The sequence below is a fragment of the Chaetodon auriga genome, chromosome 3, assembly GCF_051107435.1.
Source record: "Chaetodon auriga isolate fChaAug3 chromosome 3, fChaAug3.hap1, whole genome shotgun sequence".
NCBI classification, from domain to species: domain Eukaryota; kingdom Metazoa; phylum Chordata; class Actinopteri; order Chaetodontiformes; family Chaetodontidae; genus Chaetodon; species Chaetodon auriga.
In genome coordinates this window covers 26,404,359-26,424,214 of record NC_135076.1, presented here as the reverse complement: position 1 = coordinate 26,424,214, position 19,856 = coordinate 26,404,359, and the positions used below count along the sequence as shown (strand labels likewise).

The 19,856-nt window shown below is 43.1% G+C and overlaps 1 protein-coding gene across 1 annotated transcript in view; it reads right to left on the bottom strand.

Moving 5' to 3' along the window:
- Nucleotides 1–259: 259 nt before the first annotated feature.
- The window catches only part of oca2 (oculocutaneous albinism II), a 39,080-nt gene continuing 19,483 nt past the window's right edge, over nucleotides 260–19,856 (bottom strand). The window contains exons 17-22 of the mRNA XM_076726436.1: nucleotides 15,627–15,754; nucleotides 14,927–14,986; nucleotides 14,049–14,153; nucleotides 12,087–12,180; nucleotides 11,289–11,382; nucleotides 260–1,372 (exon numbers count right to left, since the gene is read on the bottom strand). Coding sequence (XP_076582551.1) covers nucleotides 1,285–1,372; nucleotides 11,289–11,382; nucleotides 12,087–12,180; nucleotides 14,049–14,153; nucleotides 14,927–14,986; nucleotides 15,627–15,754 — 569 coding nt within the window. The 3' untranslated portion in view covers nucleotides 260–1,284. The remainder of the gene's footprint in view (nucleotides 1,373–11,288; nucleotides 11,383–12,086; nucleotides 12,181–14,048; nucleotides 14,154–14,926; nucleotides 14,987–15,626; nucleotides 15,755–19,856) is intronic.

Genomic DNA, 19,856 nt, shown 5'->3' with positions numbered 1-19,856 from the left:
CAAACAACAGAAACGTGGGACAAAGCCTCATGCTTAGGTGAGAGCTGTACAACTGTACAGCTGTGGCTGCACAGCTGCACAATGAGCTGAAATTCATTATGAAGCTCCATGAAGCTAAGCCAGCCAGCCAGAGAGGTGCTTCCCAACCTGGCAACCCAAAAGCGGTTCTTATTGATGCCTTAAGACTTATCTGCAAAGCACAAGTAAATATTTAGAAACCATAAAGAGCCTCTGTTAGAATAACACTCAGTGAGCCAAATGAAAACCAGAAACATCACAACCTTTATTGTTCACGTTTATCTCTGTCTGAATGTTCTGGAAGTGGAAACAATTAAAGAGAAATGACGTTCAAGTTGTCAGGCTGTACAATAAATACAGGTGGACACGGTCAGAAGGTGTTGTCCAATCCATGCCAGAGCTTTCACATGATTAAACGTTTCTACTTTAAATATGGTTAACTGAACTAAATCATTGAGCTTACATGAGATCATGGTGTACACAGTACAACAGGTAGAATACAATGTTTAGATAACCGTCTGCTGTATTTAATCATTCTGCTGTTCTCCAGTTTAACTCGCGCTGCTTTTGTTTTTCCGAATCATGCAGGAGGCGGTGAAATTTGGGTAGCTGACAAAAATATTAGACATTAACCGTTATAAAATCCCTTTCACTGGGTGTCGTGGTTTCTTTGAAAGTCTGGAAAACTGTGAGTGAAATGTTTGCCGAAACAAATTGACCAGTGTCCTAAATGCTCTAAAAGCACTCGTCTTTTTGTAAACAGGCCACATACTTTTCTGATGAACGAAGAGTCTGGCGTCAGAGGCCGTAGCTGGAGTCACCTCCACCAGTTACACCCACTGAGGCAGTAGCACCATGTACAGCATTATGGAGTGGGACCGTGTTTTCCAGTAAAGACACATTTCCTTCCCTTGGATTGGCTCTTTGCTGAGGACACAAAGGTTCAAGTTTCTGACAAAGCTGGTAAAACTCAACAGGGTGACGGTGGACCGGTCACCAAGAACTAACGCATCGCGCTCATGTTGTCGGATGTTTTGGTCAAAGCTCCTGTGATTCTGGTCCCTGCTGGTCTGCACTCCAGTCGAAGGCGTTCTCCAAAACATGGCTGCTGTGCTTCATGTAGTGTCTGTAATCTGACCAGTCAATCAGGTTACGTGTCACATTACGGTGAGCTGAATGCTTGGAGTGGTCACATGCACACACACACACACGCGCACACACGCACACACACGCACACACTCTTTGGCTCTGTACAGCAGTGGTGGATTACATGTTCCACCTCAGTCCGATGTGGGTGGCCAGCAGGTAGCACATGCCGATCATACACGTCATGATCATCATGGGGAATCCTAACCTGTAAGAAGCAGGAAACAACACATTCATGTCACCACAGAGCATTTTATTGCAGGTCTAAGTGGTGCAACTTCATACGGAGGTTCATGGTCCCCAGATGATGAACCCAGAGGATCCTGATGATCCTGAAACCACAGATCAATCTTTAGGTTCCATGACAGACCACTTCCAAAACAAATCTCCACACTCCAACAGCCTCAGCTGGACTCTGAGCTTCATGCTACTGTTAGCATGCTAACACTCTGCAGCAGTGAACAACAACTCTGCTCATGTGTCAGAGTACTGCAAAAGAACTCGTGTCGCTGCTCCAAATACTTTGACTGGTCAAAGTTAAGCAAAGGATGACAACGTAGAACTGAGCCTGACAAGCCCGAAGCTGCATGACGACGTCTCTCAGTCTCTCATTAATTCCACTGTGTGTGTGTGTGTGTGTGTGTGTGTGTGTGTGTCCAGTAGTTACAGTCTAACAGGGGAGCCAGACTGTCTTGTTTCTATACATGTTTCCAGTGTGTTTTGTTCCTTTCCGACAGTCTGCTTTCTGCTCATTTCCATGCAGTAGAAATATTTCCCTGCAGACACTTGAAACGAGCCCGAGCGAAAAACATGTCTGCTTTTATTGTTATCAAAGTTTATTCATTGTTGCACGATAATGCAATGCAGGCTTTTATACAGCAGGAACATAACAAACAGTCCAACCAACATTCTTGTTCCCTCTGTAGCTCAGACACATGTTATATTGTGCAGTGCAACAGTAAGAAAAGGCTTCAAACATCTCAGCGGTCCAGAAAATGTGTTTTGCTGACATCTCTACTTCGTGCAAATGGAACCGACTGCCTGAAGCAACTGGTTCTTGAATAAATCTTTGATAAGGCGGAGGGTATTTGACAATGTCACACACAGCTTCCCTCTACAACTATCTTGTTTCACTCTTCATAAGAGTCCACGAAAACACAATCAGGCTACGATCGAGCCTGCGATATGTGTGAATGTTTCCTGTTATTCTCTCATTTCTTTCTTTGGACATTTCATTCCACACACAGTGCAGAATAAACAAGTGGAGCAGCTCTCAGTGTTTAGGGAAAACGTGCCTTTACATGCTGCACCGTGAGGAGACCTATCGCTCATTTCCAGTGTTTTTACAAAAGTTCATAATAACATCTTTTAACATCTTTTTGCCTCTTAGCTGAATATCAGATGCTTTTCTTTACTGAACTAATCATGTTGTTGTTCTTGTGTTTTCCTCATTTATGAAAACTTCGAATAAAACTGATCCTTATTCTGATGCTTGCTTGTGCCGAGCCCCCCGGGGTGACTCTGTTCACTCGGCCCCTCTGCACAGGGAGGTCGGAGCCGCCCTGCTGGAGCTGCTGCAAACTCAAGGAACGCCTCAGCCTGCAGGTGACGGTTTGTCTTCCCGCTCACTATCTGCTGCTCCAAGACAGGCCCGATGAGATGTTAAAGCAGGCTTGCATAATATTTGCCAAATTAAATCACATCATGCAATCTAAAAAGCCTTCAAGTGCACACAAACAACTGGCTCGTCCAAAGCTGGGCACCTGTGACTGAAGTTTGTCGTCATATTTCGTTAAGTTAGCTTCACGACACAGCAGCAGTAAAACTGTAGTAAGTAGACTGCAGGTCAGATTTTCATTGCATGTGTTTGCAGTTCACCCTTAGATGACTCCAGAGCTGCAGATGGTTTGTCTTTTGGATGTCTACCATGTGTCCTATATGGACACATGGCTGCTCTGAGGGCCAAAGATCTGTTTGCCCTCAGTCTGTGACACAGATCAGGACAAAAAGAGAAAAGAAATGCCGTGTGTATTTAGTGCCACAGCGATTTATCCAAAAGTGGGGAAAAAGTAATTAAAAGTATAGCACCCCTAAAGACAACCCATATCGTTAAAATATCATTTAGAGCAGATGTTGCTTACTGCTGTGATGGTGCAGCATGAGATGCGAGTCAATGATAAACTCAATAAATAAGTCAGTAACAAATAAACCAGAAAATAACCATAAAAATACAGCTGCCATACCTCAAGCTGACGATGGTAAACATAATTGTTTATTAACCGTGCTAATCTTCCAATTGAGATTAATGACAGAACAATGACAGCGAGTTATTTCTAATGCGCGGATGATTATTATGATGATGAAGCATGATAACAGAATGGTAATGGGCTGCTTGTTTGGTTACTCGCCAGCGTTAAACATCAACACGACTTTATATTCTGTTCTGTCTAAGTGCAGTTTCACCGGCAGACGTGCTTTTATTTTTTCATTGTGAAAAACCATTATCACGCTCAGGTCAGACAGGCCCTCAAAGACAATTATGTGAAATGGAAAGGTTAACTGTGCAGGCTCGATTTTTAGAGACATGCAAAAGGTTACGTGTGTCTCTGCCGTGTGTGTTTTCTGTTTACCTGGATTCCTTCTCACAGGCTCATAAAGAAAAGATTTGGGCTCAGTTAGAGCTGATGTTCAGGATGTGATGAGCGCAGTCACAGCTGCCCAGGACTTCCTTCTTTTAGATTGTAAATCTCCTACATGAGCTTGTCTTCATGGGAAATAAGTCTGGTCAGTAAGTGTCAGTGTGGTGGTTTAAGCTTGATGAAGGCAACAGATGCAGTTTTACTACTTAAAATGTGACTTTTGGGGGAACGATAGATGGACAGATGAATGGATAATCATGTCAGTCATGTGTAATAAAAAACGCACTGAATCACAGTCGATTGTCACTGTGAGCAGAGGTGTGAACTAGAATCTGATTAAATCACTTCATACTAAAAACGAGGCCTACTTGACACCTAACCTTGAGTCAGCAGCAGCAGCAGTTTGTGAAATAGTCTATAGGATTTGTGGACATGGACACAAATTTTCATCATTGCACGACACCTAACACGACTTTCCAGCTTACGTAGGAGGCAATATGAAGGTTTCTGGTATTTATGTGGTTTGTGTGCTTAAGTAGTGAAATGCAGTGAAGTACTGCAATCGAACAAGTGTACAGCTTAGGCCTGTTGCTAGGTCAAGATAAGAAGGATACAGGATAAAAGAATAAAAAAAAAAATCAACGATGTATACGTACATTATATACAGATTATTAAAAATACAAATTGCCATAAAGATACTACTGCCAAAAAACTACCAATGGCAAATGTGAGCGTATATGAGCATATAAGATAACGGTATGTTGATGATGTAGAAATGGGAAAAACAGCATCAACACAGTGCTACATGACATGATGCTGGAGTTAAACGGTCTGACAGCTTTAGGATTGGAGGACCTGCGTTGACACAATGGATGCAGCAGTCTGTGCCTGAAGGAGCTGCTTAGGCCCCCCACTGTCTCATGCAGGGGGGTGGGATGGGTTGTCCACGATCATTTCAGAGTGTATTTCATTGTGTTGGCAGTGGGCGATAATTTGCACCATGATAGGTGCAAACTGCTCTATAAACAAAACAGGACAAATGAAAAAAATGTTTGTTCGGCAAAATTCGAGAGCACCCCAGAGAACGTGTGCCGAGTTTCACTGAGGTGTGATCAAGGGTGCTGATGTGAAGTGTGGTCAAATTTTTAACTTCTTAAAGAATTAAAGATCCCCTAAGTGGCCAATTAAGGCTGCATTAGACAAGTTCCTCGCTTAAGATGTTTTTGACAGCTGGGAAAAGTTAAACGTCTGGATGACTTCATCTCTCTCCGACAGATGAGAGTTTCAGCACCTAAAGCAGCAGCGACCTGGTGAACCAATTAGTTTATCCTTTGTTATGCTGCATCATAGATAAGTCAGATAAGAATTCTGTTAAGAAAGTAGATGCTCTTCAACACACAAATAAATACAGGCAATACAGAAAAGGGCTTATATCAAAAGACATAAGAGAGTTAGCAGCTATTGGCCTTGTGTATCTGCTCCCTATTGCACCTTTCTTATATAACGTCCTCTGAATCAGCCATTTCAAAGCCCCATTTTAAGATGACCTTTCAGAATATCCCTTATATCGAGTCTTTTGCAGTGAGGACGCTCTGAGAAGGATACAAGAAGTCCAGAGGACTTTAAATTAAACAGGAAATGTTATGTGTCTGCACATATCTGATAATTGTGTGTCGGTATATGTATTACTCTTCATTGCTACAACTATTTCTTCATTCGGACGAATAAAATTATGCAGTTTCCATTTAATATGCATGTGGAAATGTCAAATTAGTACTTGAACTAAGGATTAATGAGGCTAGTCAAGCACTTAAGCTCATTAAGAATGATTTCAATACAGCGTGGTGGTGAATTTAAATCGTAACAGCCAAACTTTCTGAGAAGCCAACAAGGCTGAGTTACAAAGGTCAGACTGATTGTCACTGTTATTTACACATCAGAGGTTTGATAGGGCTGAATAACGAGGGAAACCTCCAAGAACAATGTTCAACAAAAGTAGCAGGGAAAGGTGGACACTCTTTTAAAATTTGATCTGTCGCTTCCTGTAATTTTAGAGGTTTGTCCATCACAAAACCTCCTCTCAGGGCGTTCTTTAACCATTTCAGAGAAAATGGCTTCAACTTCATGTTTAGCAGCAAAAGTATCAATTAACCAGTTTTCAATTAACTCCACATTTGCAGTAATTCTAGTAATACCAACACGCCGATGGTGTTTGAAACAATTTAAATGCAAAAGAGGTTAACAGTGATCCTATTGATTGATTTGAATCTCCATCTTTCGTCACTGCAACTCCCAGACCTCCTCCTCTTTACCCTCAAAGCCCCCATAATCAGGCCTCCTCCTACCTCGCTGCTCCTCTCCACCTCCACACTTCTAAACCCCACATTGACAACTGACACTAACAGATTTTTTCTAGCTAATCAAGCTAACAATAGCTCGATGAGTCCATCAACAACGCTGACTTCTTAATGTGTCGAGCTGGCAAGTCAGAACCTTGCACAGGGATCTTGGTGCTGGAGTCACTTTCAATCTTTCGCTGAACAAGGTCACAAAATGCTGATTAAGCTTATCACCGCCACGTAAATCTCTCTGTTTTTTAATCTGGTGTATGTGGTGACTTTCCTGCACTGGCACACCGGTAGCGATGTGTTTTACGCCAACCAGCAATGATTGGTTTGACAAAACTGAAGGACGGAGCAACCGTTAGCTACAGCAGCTAGGAGCATGGTGGAGCCGATGAGGGAGACAAAAGTTCTGCGCTGCAGGTTTGAATATGCACGTGGTGGCTGCATAGCCCTAAAAGACTGAAGCTGAAGCTAAATGTACCAAGCTAAAAGTCAGGATCGTCACCAGTTGATTCACGTAGAAGACATGGACAGGACAGAGTCGCTAACGTTAGCCTGCACATTGATGGTATCCAGGCTCTGGTCCGAGGAACTACTACTGCTGTCGCATAGTCTGCTACCGACGATTGATGATAGAAATGTCAAGAGCAAAAGACATTCTTTGTCCTGTGAAAATCACAAACTGGATTCCAGCTGTGTGACAAGTGCTGCTACTGAACAGGAAACTTCAGACCACTAAGCCACAACACTCACCCTCAGACTACAGAATCGATGCTATGAAACGCTGCATAGCTTCATAGTAATGTAGCGTTCAGCCGAGCAGATGGAGGGTCACAACCGCTCAGTGGTGTGTGTATTGATCTGTAATGGAAAATACATTTCACTCCATACTCTGCTGCTGAGCCTATACTAAATTATACTCTAAAAACATACAATATGTGAAAAATGGGAAATAAGGTTTCAGAAGGTCAAGGTTCTTAAATAACCCATTAACATGAGACCAGTGCGATTTTAATCTTTGTGGAATGAATGTCCACTTAAGATGGATGGAGCGAGGGATCTCTAAACCGTTATCAGACGAGCTGAGGTCACCTCTACACGAGGAAATCTCTTTCTGCTGAGCGACACGCATTCCCCCGTCACAGGCACAGCATGAGGGGACGGGGGGCAGGCCAAAAACTCGCCACGATGCGGCACAGAGAGGAACCAAAACGTCCCATCGTACCTTGTGATCTCACGCATTGATTTAATTGCATATGATGGAAGCCCTTTGAAAGGCCCGATGCAATCTCAAAGACTTTCTGCAGATAAACCAGAGAGACGCGCTGGAGGCTGTGGAGGCTGCGTGCTTGACACAGGACGGCACCGCTTCCTGCGACAACGCTTGACTTGTGCTCTTCAGTTACTGGTACGACCTGGACAGTACTCAAATGTGCAGCGTTCAGGCTGGAGAGTATTACAGGAAATACTCCCTGAACATCTAAAAATATCTGTTTTTCCCTGTATTATAGCGCATGTTAGATTTCTTGAAAATAAAGGAAGCACACCTGCAGTCTCTGGTGAAGGGCACCATTGTTCCCAGCACAGGTCTTTTTTGCAGAGAGCTCTATAAATGGGAATAATAGTTGTGTCACATGGTGCAGAGGGAGGCAGCACAAGGTGTGCAGAAACTGAATCATTCTCCTCTATTTCTAACTGGCCTCACGTTGTTTGATGTCATCTGATTCAGAGTCTTTCTTTCTTCTCTTTCTTTCTTTCTTGAGTTTACTTCGCCTGGTGGTCAGCGCACAGTGATGGCGGACCAGGAGCTCTCCCAACGTGACGAGTGGCTCAGTGTGGTCATTATATTTTTAACCACAGGCTTTAGGTGATTTGCTTTGTGACTGTTTTACACATCATGCAAGGCTAACGAGTGTTTCAGTGTGCTAGTCTGTCATTAATCTGTCACATCTTAAAAATGAGATTAGATTTGAACAAATTACAGTAAATAAGTACTGAAATATGATTCAGGTACTTGAGTATTTCCATTTTATGCTGCTTTAAACTGAAATCTTGTACTCTACATTTGACAGCTACGGTCACTTTTCAGATAAAGATTTTACATGAAAAAATCGTCTCTTGCTCTGAAAGCCTTTGTCAAAAATTAAAGTAGTTGTTCTCAGACTTTTTGGCTTGTAACCTCGACTGAAAAACAGTGTCTAATTGGACCGTTTGTCACGTTTCACACGTCTGAGTTGTTAGCAAAGAGACATTTCAATCCCTCTAAACTTCACATACGGCTTCATTTCAGTGACAGTTTGAGACCCAAACAAGTAAAACTCTGCAGTATTAAAGGTCAGAGAAGAAATTAACACAGATTTCTGTCGCAGAAATTATTTTTTTCTTCTTTTCTCTCCTATTAGATTTATACTTTTGTGCTATTATTTCAGTGATGTTTTTCCCATGTAAAGCCATGTTGTTCTAGAAGTTCTTCTATACGTAATATGATTATATCACTTCTTCCACCACTGTGAAAATAAGGCTACTCATCTGTAAGAGTGGCTGTTTCTCACACTGAGCATGTGAGCACTAACAATGGCTCATACCATAGAACACATATGGAACAGGTGCTTTGTCGTTGTCCCCGGGTTAATGGTTTGAGGACAGGAGGATGATCAGGGTCTACAGGCATGGAGGAAGCAGCAGGGACCATACCAACTAACTGCTGAGCTATTCAGGGCCACTCATTTTCCTTTGTGATGGTCTATCAAAAAGGCATCCGTGTCCCTGTGGGCTCATCTGGGCCCTGAATGTAACCACCTGATACAGCACGAGTCAGTCCCAGCTGCCTGGAGTCTGAGACAGACTTCTCTCCCCCTCACCTGTCTCTGTGAACAGCTGTGACCCCTGCCACAGACAGCCAATTACAGGCAGCGCTTCAGCCGAGAGCAATGCTTCTATCCAATAACTGTAAACACAGCGATGGCGAGAGGAGAGTAGAGCTGACAGGCTGCAACTGTTCCTATCTGTTTCAGTGGAACCCCATGCAGATGGACAGTCCCGAGTCTTTTCCCCACAATAACAAATTTGTCAACATGCAGAACTAAAACTCACTGTGACATTTTCCCAGATTACTGCGGCTTCGAAGCAGAGGAGAAGGAAACAAGACACTGAAGTCAATGAAGGGGTCTTTGTTTTCTTTACAACAGCAAGGGTCACCTGTTCTCACAATACATGTCCTCGGCTCCTCTACCTGTCCTCTGCTCCTCTACCTGCCCTCGGCTCCTCTACCTGTCCTCTGCTCCTCTACCTGTCCTCCGCTCCTCTACCTGTCCTCCGTTCCTCTACCTGTCCTCCGCTCCTCTACCTGTCCTCAGCTCCTCTACCTGTCCTCTGCTCCTCTACCTGTCCTCGGCTCCTCTACCTGTCCTCTGCTCCTCTACCTGTCCTCTGCTCCTCTACCTGCCCTCTGCTCCTCTACCTGTCCTCTGCTCCTCTACCTGCCCTACCTACCTACTACCTTAAAGTTAATACCTTAATGTTGTTTGCAATTCAGAGCACAAAAAAACGACGAAGGTGTCTTTTATTGGTTATTGATTGACTGATGATGGAGACCATTTCATCATCAACTGAAATCACGTTACTAAAATCAAGTGAGGTGATGCAACACTGCTGTAATTGCGGTCGATGCCACCAATTATATTCATGACAGATTCATCTTTGATTTTTTTAAATTAATGTTGTCGCCTTTAAAACATCAGACAGACGTGAAAACAGCTTCCCAGAGGCCAGAGATCACATGCTTAGTGTTCTTACTCTTATTGAACAGTCAAAGCAACACAGTCCCACATTTGAGAAGCTGGAACCAACAAATTTTTCATTATGTTCCAGCAAACAAGGCGTCTTTGTCATTAGGATTCATCCTCTGGGTACCATGAATGTCCGAACCAAACTTCATTGCAATGTTTGTTGACACAGTTTAGAAAGACCAGCCCACAGGTATTACCATCCACAGAGCTGCACTGCTGGTGCTGCTAAAAAAGCTCACAAAAAACACACTACTGTGCAAAGAAAGGCAGAATCGCACGTGTGATTCTTTGAGGAACATTAAGTGATGAAAGTCTGCGCAGCTTTGGCACAGCCACAGAACGTTCACTGCTGTGAAAGAACGTCTGTGTTTCATGTAAATCCCACCTGCAGACATTCAAGCCACCGATTAAACTGTAATCTCTTTGAGAACGAAATCCCACGAGGAATGGTCTCGGCTCTCTTTTCATCATCGCACACAGTACACTTAGAAGTCCCATAAATCAAATGACATGCTATTTCCAAGCGATTGCATATTAAGGCTAATCAGACTCATATTCATCCGTCTTTCAAAATCACTGACCACTTCCACTTCTCCAGCAAGCAAATTGCAAAGTATGTCTGGTTGTTACGTCACCGGAATGAGAATTATTAGTGAGCAGGTGGCAACTTGGGAGGCAGCCCACTTACCATCCTGCCTGAGATATAATGACATTTTCCACCATTCACTTGTTCTTTAAGCCATCAGAGGGTTCTCAAATCAAGTGTGTTTCTGCTTTCCAACGACTCACTGTTCTGCAGACTTTTGAGCATATTTTGCTACAGTTTGACTTCCTCCACACTCGCTGTAGTAAACATTTCTCAGCTCCCTCGCAGCATCACCGGAGAGCACACGGACTGAAATCGCTGCCCAGACCAGATGACATTAACTCATGTCTGCCAGGTTGTTTCGTGAACACCTGCTGCATAAACCCCGAGTAAGGTCAGGTGGTAACCCTTCAAAAACCACAAGTCAGACTTCCAGCAACGCCCCCTCAAAGAGGAGCGCAGCGTCTGCCAAATGATGCATATTTCAATGAGCGGCACTCTGGGGGAAGCCAGACATTTGCAATTCAGGATCTGAAGAAACTCTAAATGTTCTCAGGCAACTCGATACACATTGTTGGCATCTCCTATTGTAGCATGATGGACATTAACATGTAAGTACCCCTTCAGGCAGTATGGCCTATGGTACAGGATTCACAGCACTGATTAGAACTAGAAATAAAGCAACTTTGGGAGCTCGGTTTTAAGATTGTTTTGTAAATCTGGACTGTTTGATCTGTTTAGTGCTGTAAAGGGGGAGGGGGCTTACCTGAAGAACTCCATGAAGGAAAAGCCGTAACCGTGTTGTTCAGCTATTCCTGCACACACAACATTGGCTGATGCTCCTATCAAAGTGCCATTTCCTAAACAGACAGGAAAACAACGTTCAGGGAAACTGAATCTAGCAGGTCTGAGTTCTACATCACATAAAACACAGTTATGAAGAGCTAGAAGGGCAAGTTAGAATAATAATTCCAGCAATAATCATCATCATCTTTCTCTCAGTATTTTCAGACTTAATCTAGCAGAAAGTTTTACTATTTCTAATCTACTGTAGGCAGCATTTTGACAGTCAGGGCGCGTATCCATCCTGCCATTCGATACTGCTCACATCTCAAAAGGTGTCAGTGTGGGGATGGAGCTGGGCGGCGACATCATACTGCCGATCGATACGGACCTGTCACAGGGCAGTTGATTAAACTGAAACACCATGACAGCCCTCTAACTCTCTCTCCCTCTGTGTCTTTCTTCCCACCCAAACAGGGACACACAGTGCTGGAGGGCCAGCCGCTGGGGTGTGGGAGAGCCGGAATAAGGCGAGCTCAGAGGGCCTTGAGCCGCTCTCGCAAAAAGCACAACCCCACCTCCCCGGGGAGTGACACAGCCATACAAAGTGTGACTGTCACCTGGAGCATAAGACGTCTCCTGGCAGGGGCCATCGATAAAGATCCACACCTTTCAAACGGGGATCAACTATGAAGTCCCCGGTGACCGTGAGGAAGGTACGTTTCAGCCCAACAACAGTCTCGTACTTGATTATATGAAGAGGACAGAAGTAGAGACTTACCCCCAAGACAGGCTCCCATAGCCAAGGCGAAGATGAGAGGTTTTACTGGCAGGTTCACATCTGCATCCTGACTCAGGTTGATGAGAACTGGAATCTGTGAGGACAGAAATACATTGGAAATTATTGGAAATATACACTGCTTTCAGTGTCTGGCATAAAATTAGCATTATTTAAGTTAAGTTTGGGCTCTTAAAGTAGTCTGAAGCTTTCCAATACTAGAAACCCCCAAATACATACACATAAACACAGGGGCTCCATCTATAATGTGGTATGTGATGGGTTTTACATGCAACATACAGTCGCTGATGAGCCAGATCGGATCCCACCATGATGGCAGAGCAGCATGTGTTCGACCATGTTTTGGAATTTCTTGAAAACTGTTGGGTTATTTTCTGAGGACGTTACTCAAATTCCAGCTGCTCTCCTGAATCTTAGCCTACCAATGGAACATTAAAGCTTTCATGTGCAGTGTGATGAGGATATCTCCACTCCTCTCTGCTGGAGTAAACTGATGATGCATGAATAAATACCGGGCTGCACGTCACTTCTGCAAAGCAGACTAGCAGAGCATGCATGCACTGTACATGGCCTTATATTGGCAAAACAAACCTGCACTGAGTATTTACAGTAACATAAAATAAACACCTTTATTCCAATGATGAAATGGTTTGCGTTGGTTGACTACCAGAGAATTGTTTGTGCATAAAGGTCGACCTTTTAGAAATACACTCATTCTCTTGCTTGTGTTACAGCAGATGCTACCACAAACTGCCGGTTAACTTAGCTTAAAGTCTGGATAGCGCTAACTTAGCCTAGCTCAGTCCAGAGGGAACAAAATCCACAGTTTGATGTGGAGTCAATACACAAGAAATTATATTTACTAATACAATTAGTGCTTAATTAGTTTCAGGGGTGCAGGTAGGTGGATATTTTTACCTTTGGACAGAGTCAGGCCACCTGTTGTCTGTTCTTTCTTGCTAATGTAAGCTAACCGTCGCTAGCTGTAGCTTTGTATTTACTGTACACACATGAAAGTGGCATCAATCTCATCTGACAAGAAAGTGAATAATTTCCCAAAATGTGTCGACTATTCTTTAGGAAATCATGTTTAAAAAAGCCTGTAAACAGAATCATCCATACATTAACTTTTCTGGTCTGAAGGAGGAAAACAAATCTTCTCTCAGCTTCAGTCTATTGTGACAATCAGGACATGTTTTCTCATCGGCTGTGCACTGAATTGAAAACTGATGTGGTTTAAAGTCGTCTCTTATAGGTGCAACAACACTTGCATGGGCCTGAAAATATGGACAAACAACCAGAGAAGAGAACATTTTAAACCCCCCTGGACCAACCGGTTGACTAGTCAAAAATCTGGCAGTTTATTTCTAGCGAGCGTCGTCTCCTTCTGTCGGATGGATAACATCTTTTCCTTTTCTAACTGTCATTTTAATTGAGCAGACTGGCACCCCTCTGAAGCAGTGCTCTCTGTACAATCTATTAATTTTCAGCAAAACAGACAGCTGACAACAAAGCCGTGAGGAGGCAGTTGGTCTGATGTTTGTATCAGAAAGCAGCTGCATAATTCATGAGCGTCTGAGACAACATTTCTGTGTTTTAACATTGCAGTTATTGTAGCCATTTAACAGACACTCACAATCTAACTTTAAGCACAAGTCAGTGAGCATGTTATTCACATTTGGATCAACATTGTTTTCTCTGCTCTTCTTATGTGAAGCTAATTAGACCTGATTCTACAGTTTAGGTATGAATAGATGTTTCATTTCAGTGATGTTAAAAATGTCACAGCTGTTCACATTTAATTTAGCAAGGAGTGGAAAAATAATAATAAACTCTGCATTTCTGATACAGGGTGAAATATGTCTTGTTTGAACTGTGCTTGTGTGTGATTTCACGAGGATATACTGGAGTGTGAAATTAAAGCATCACGCCGAAGCCTCTTACCATGGTGGCAGTGAAGGGAATGTTGTCAATGAGAGAAGAGGCCAGAGCCGAGACCCACATCACCAAGATAATGGCTATAGCCAAGCGCTGGTCCTCTGGCACCGCCTGAGAGAGGAGATAATAAGAGCGACAGATAACTGCTACTTTCATTGTCACTCAGATGCAGTCACCCCCCCGTCGGCCCGTCACTGATTTAAATCAAACACACAGTCATGTTCATTCTCTGACACTGAAGCTCTCGTCGGGGAGGGCAGGCTGAGGGGATGAAGCCGCTTTAACGTGCGACACGGCCGCAGGTGGAGGCGGCGGCGTCTTTGAGTTTTATCTCCGAGCTCTGCTGTACACACACATCAAGGCCAATTCTCCACATGTGACAAGCATGATGCTATTTGAACCCTCTTGATGGTCTTCTCTTCGGTATGCATGGCCAGGTTAACAGAGGCAATATCTCCTCCTTTCACCTGCCCCCCACTTGTATCAGGAGAGAAAGGCCATGCAATTCCAGCACAGCATGTCGTCCATCGTTCGGGGAGGCTGAGCAGGTCAGAAACCATGAATAGACCACCACCTGTCATGTGTGATTATTAGACTTATAGAGGCCCACGGTCTAAACGCGAGCTGACGTACCTATTACTGGTGCAATTCTCTGCTAAGAGACACCTCGCTTGCATGATGCACACAGGCTAGAATATGGGCGAAAATTACCCCAGACCCCCTCAGCTGCTGACAGGAATCAGATCCAAACAAAATAATTGAATTCAGGCCTGTGCATAAGAAAATGCATGAAATGCGGCATCGCATCACCTGTGCCCAATTATCAATTATGCAAGAGCTCTGAGAAACAACAGTTAAGGTTAAGAATCAGAGGAAAAACTCACTTTTATAAGCAGCGCTGTCTGTTCTCCAATGTAGTCGATAAGCTGCAGCTGGGCTAAAGCCTGAAAAATGAAGGGCAGAAGATTAATATGGAAAGAAAATGGGAGGAGAATTAGTTATAGGTGGGATTAAACCAAGAGAAGAAAAGCAATTTGATTTTTATTAAGCAGCCATTAAGCAGACGGAGACAAATCCATTCTTGTTATCGTTATTGACACCAAGAGCAAAATATTCACATGCTGGTGGCCGTTACTGCTCTCCAACACTGTGCAATGGTAAATGCATTGAACACATAGTTTTGACAGGGCCCACGTCTATATCAAAGACTCAGAGGAGGGAAACAAAGTGGTTTTTGTGCTGACATTACGGTTTCATTTCATCGTTTCACAGGGAGGCTTGTGGGTAAAGAAAAGGATAATTACTTCTCAGACTGTAAGCTCACAGACTGACTGGATTTCTGGCACTGCCTGGTGTACCATCAATAGATCCAAGCAATGATCCTGTTTTCTTCAGTACCTTGTAAAGATGCTTGTCGGAGGGGAGCCCAGCTACATTTACACCAGTCCTGGCTCACTTTTTATTTGTTATAATTACCTCGTGGGACAAATCAAGGCTTGAAACAAAAGTTGTTGTTTGGCATCAGTTTTTTATTTTGTGTGAAGTCCAAAATCTCTCTAAATGTACGGAGTGTACGTCAAATACCTCCATCAGCACGAAGAGGGCGGCAAAGAACAGCAACGTGGCCCACTCCACCCGGTGCAGGATGATCTCGAAGTCCTGGATGTCAGCCAGAACCAGAAGCCACAGTGCACCCAGGATAGCAATCCACCCTGAGAGAGAGCAACAGGCATCTCCCTTTACAGCGAGAAAACTCTCACACATAAAAAATAATGTTAAACGGCCTCATCCAACAGACACTGAGCTCAATCTGGCAGATTTGTAACAAGAAGACAAATCACACGCGACACAAACTTTGGACACTTTTTAAACAATTAAGTCGTGTTCATTAATTCAGCAAAATGGAGTTCCATCTGTTCTCTGTTCACTTAGATTTGTCTTTAATCACAACCCTCAAAAAGAGCCTTCAGTAAATGTTACAGACGCTACCGCTGCTTCTTTGTCATCTGCGCCGCCTCAAATAAGCCAACGCTCAACATGTATCCAAAATGAAAATAAACGTGAAAAATGAACGTGTGAGAATTCAGCCTGCCGAGGAGTTTTCACACAGTGTTCATAAGCACAGCGGAGCGTGAGGTGGTACCTGTTGGAAACAATGAGTGACGTATTTGGTCTGTCTTGGTCCGATGAGGCATTCATTATCACAGAAATGTTAATTCAACACATTCTAGTCGGGAGGACAAAAGTTGGCACCAGGCAGCGTTTCTGAAAGAGGGACGAGTGTGCATCCACTTGGAGAAAATTTGATTAAACAGGTGAGCACCAGTAATTGCCTTGGCCGAGGCCTTTGGGGAAGTAATTTCACAACTGATGAATTAGTGAAGAAAGAAGAGCAACGGAAGGACAGAAAAAGGAGAGTGACAGAGGGAAGATTGGAGACAGAGTCAGATCAAGACTGACAGAGAGGCTTCACGGCATGTTTTCATGTTCAGAAACTCAAAATCTCTGCCAGAATTCAGCGAGAGATGGGCTGGAAATGTCTGCTTTTGACAGATAATTTGGCTCTCTGGTATTACTTTAATGTCTGCATGATGATACAGGAAGCTTTTTAGGCTAAATGTGGACCAAAGTTTGCAGGAAATGGCCAACGAGTATGAACAACTGAGCAACGGGAAAGAGCAGCTGCTGAAGTGAAGACAGATGAATGATGAATACTTTTCATATGTGAATACGTTTCAATGATATTTGCATTTGACATTTTGAAGGGACACTTTTACTTTAAAACTGCATCCATTGATATTTTGGCCACCTGGGGGCAACACACCAACCTGTGAGCACTGACATATGACCCTATTGAGCTGTTGAAGTAAGCGTGTTAGCAAACGGTTGCCCATTTACATTAAAGCAAACAAACAGCAACACTATATTTATGTGAAGTTGTGTTTCTGGCCACCATATGCCGGAAAAATTTAGAAGACAATAAGACCTAAAATTAAAAACGCTGGTCTCTTAATACTTGCAATAATATGAACTTGGGGGCAGCTGCAAACACAACACTGACATGTAGTCAGCTTTAAGTTGTAATGGTGAACTAATTCTTGCCTAATTACTGTACAAATCCTGCAAATATGGAGCAACATGAGCATATTTTTGATGTTGTGTCCAGTATTCTGTCTCCTTTCAGCTCTGTCTTGGTGTCCATCGGCTCCAGAGATTAATATCTGGCTGCTAACTTCTTCACTTTCACCAGGAAGTCACTAACTTTATCAGCCTGCAGTTTGATATTTCTCTGTGGGTTCATCAGTAGAGGTGACCCCTTTCAAATGTTATATAAGGCAAATGTATTAGTGCAGCTTTAAGTTTGTACAGTATCATCACCACAACACTTCATAGTCTACTTATTCTGAGCAGAACAGGGGAATCATATACTTACATTAACAATCTGTTGAGCTGAGAGTTCATCTTATGCATGCAAAGCTAAAAGCATGACACACACGGCTTCAAAATTAAGCTTCTAAGTTCACGCACCTATTGAAGCTAAAATAGTTCTGACTCTGTCAGCTCATCCTGCGAACATTTCTCAGTTTAGAGTTCAAACAAGTGGAGGTTCTGCAACAAAGAGTTGGTCAGCAGGGTTAGAAAACACGACTCCTGCTACAACACTCCCCACGCCAGCAGCGGATCTTCATCAGAGGAAAAGTCTGACATTTCTGTTTTACACAGATGAAGGTCTGTGTGGACAAAATGACATATTTTCTTTCCTACGTACAAGGGCAGCTCTTAGCTAATATACCCATTATAGAGTTCAGTTAGAGTTGCATGCATGTGTCATCATGAATAATAAAGGCTCATTTCATTTAGGCTGCAAAAACAAGTAGAGAACTCAGAATAGTGACCCAATAATCATAGAATTCTGTGATAATTTCAAGCAACAGATGACAAAAAATATCAACAAAACATACGACACCGCATCGATATTTCCTGAGGCTGCATCCAGGAGCAAGCGGCAGATAACAAACCTAAAGAGCTCTCCAATTAAAAGGGGCTTTTAGGCAAGTCTGAGCAGTTTATGATAGACTCATCCATCACACACGCAAGACAACAGTGTCTGTGACAGGAAATGTGCTGTGAAAAATGTCTCGTCGCGGTTTTCCATAAGGTACTCAGAACAAAGTAAACGAGCACAAGGCCAAAGCCGAAAGATAAAGAGATTTGTGCTCCGGCTCGAGTATCTCGTACACTCGTGAGCATGTGGTTAGATAAGAAACTCTGATGTTTCAGATGTTCCTTTTGCCTTGCCAAAGATTTGACTAAAGATTCAAAGCAATTTAAATGTTGGAATTTAGCCAAAGTTTTTCTACAGAGTCTAAAAATGAACGACCAATCTGTTTGAAGCTAGACAGACTTTAAATGTTTGAGGATTTCCTACTTTACAATCTGCCTTTCGCCGCTGCTCCCTCCTGGTCTCTGCATCGGGATCAATACGGTTTCATCCAAACCCACGTAACCTCAGATACATTAGAGGGATCAAATGACCAGGCAATGATCAGACTGAAATTAAATCTTACTGGGTGAAGTTAATGAAATTTTAATGAGGCTGGATTTTTAAAACACATGTGAGTGAATAGACTGGGCCGGCTGCAGTCGTCAACCCTGACTGTGACCCGCATGCATTAATGAGAGCTGTGCTTGGACAGGCGCCGATCCCTCCGCGGGGACAGAAAACACACCGCTGTGGGGTCATTCCCATTTAATAAATGTCACAGCGAGGTAACCTGAGCAGCGCCCGTAATTAACCGAGCATGTTTGGTGACTGAATGGCCTCAGTGGCGAGGGGAGAGATGACAGGGTGTGCGTGCAGACAGCCATCTTCATTTAGGGACAGTGTTAGCATTAACGACACGCTGTTCAGGTCGTCCACTGAGCGCACATCAGAGATATCACAGTCAGAAGTGTCAGACAAGACAGAACCTTCAGCCTAACCCACATGTCCACATTTACTAACAGGCCCAAAATATGCAAGCACGCACATTTAGAGCTCCTGCTTTTGTCATCAGCTGACTGCTAACATCCAATCATTTTACTTTATACAGTTTTAGACAGTTTTAACGGGTGTATTTTAGATTTTTCATATTTTTACTTTTAAAAAAGCATATATAAATACTTTTAAACAGGTCTATGTTTCACACACGTGTATGTTTTTATATATTTTTTGTACAGGTGTACTTCATACAGTAACCTGACAGTGCTGCTCTCTTACTAACACTTGCTGCTGCAGCTCCCTTCACCACAACAACCTCCTTGAAACCTCCTTGTCATTGATGGATTTGTTATTGGACCATTGAGATTTGTCACAGATGGTAAAACCATTAGAAAGACATAGTTGGGCTTCTATGACTATATTTTGTAAATACGTAAAAAAAATGCTAAATGCTATGCTAATGAGTGAGCACGAGATCAAACCTAAACAGCAAAGCTGCAGGCCAGAGAAGGGAAATACTGTGTAAAGCTGAGAGAAACTGGAGAGTCAAGGTGGTCGTTTTCTGTGGGCTTGTATGGTTGCCAGTGTGAAGACCTGGATGTCATAGCCTCGTGACTTCACTGTGTGATGGTTTCACACTGCTGTTGTTTGTATGTAACTCAGTATTACCGGTGCCTGTGTTTGCCAAGGAACTCTTCAAAAAGCGACCGGACTCCATTTAAACCATAGCTATTGTATCAGATGTGACGGGTCTAAATGCAGCTCTGTATCCATGTAATTTGTTGGTTGCATTTGCTAGTCAGCCCATTATTTCAGCTCATTTCAAATACAAG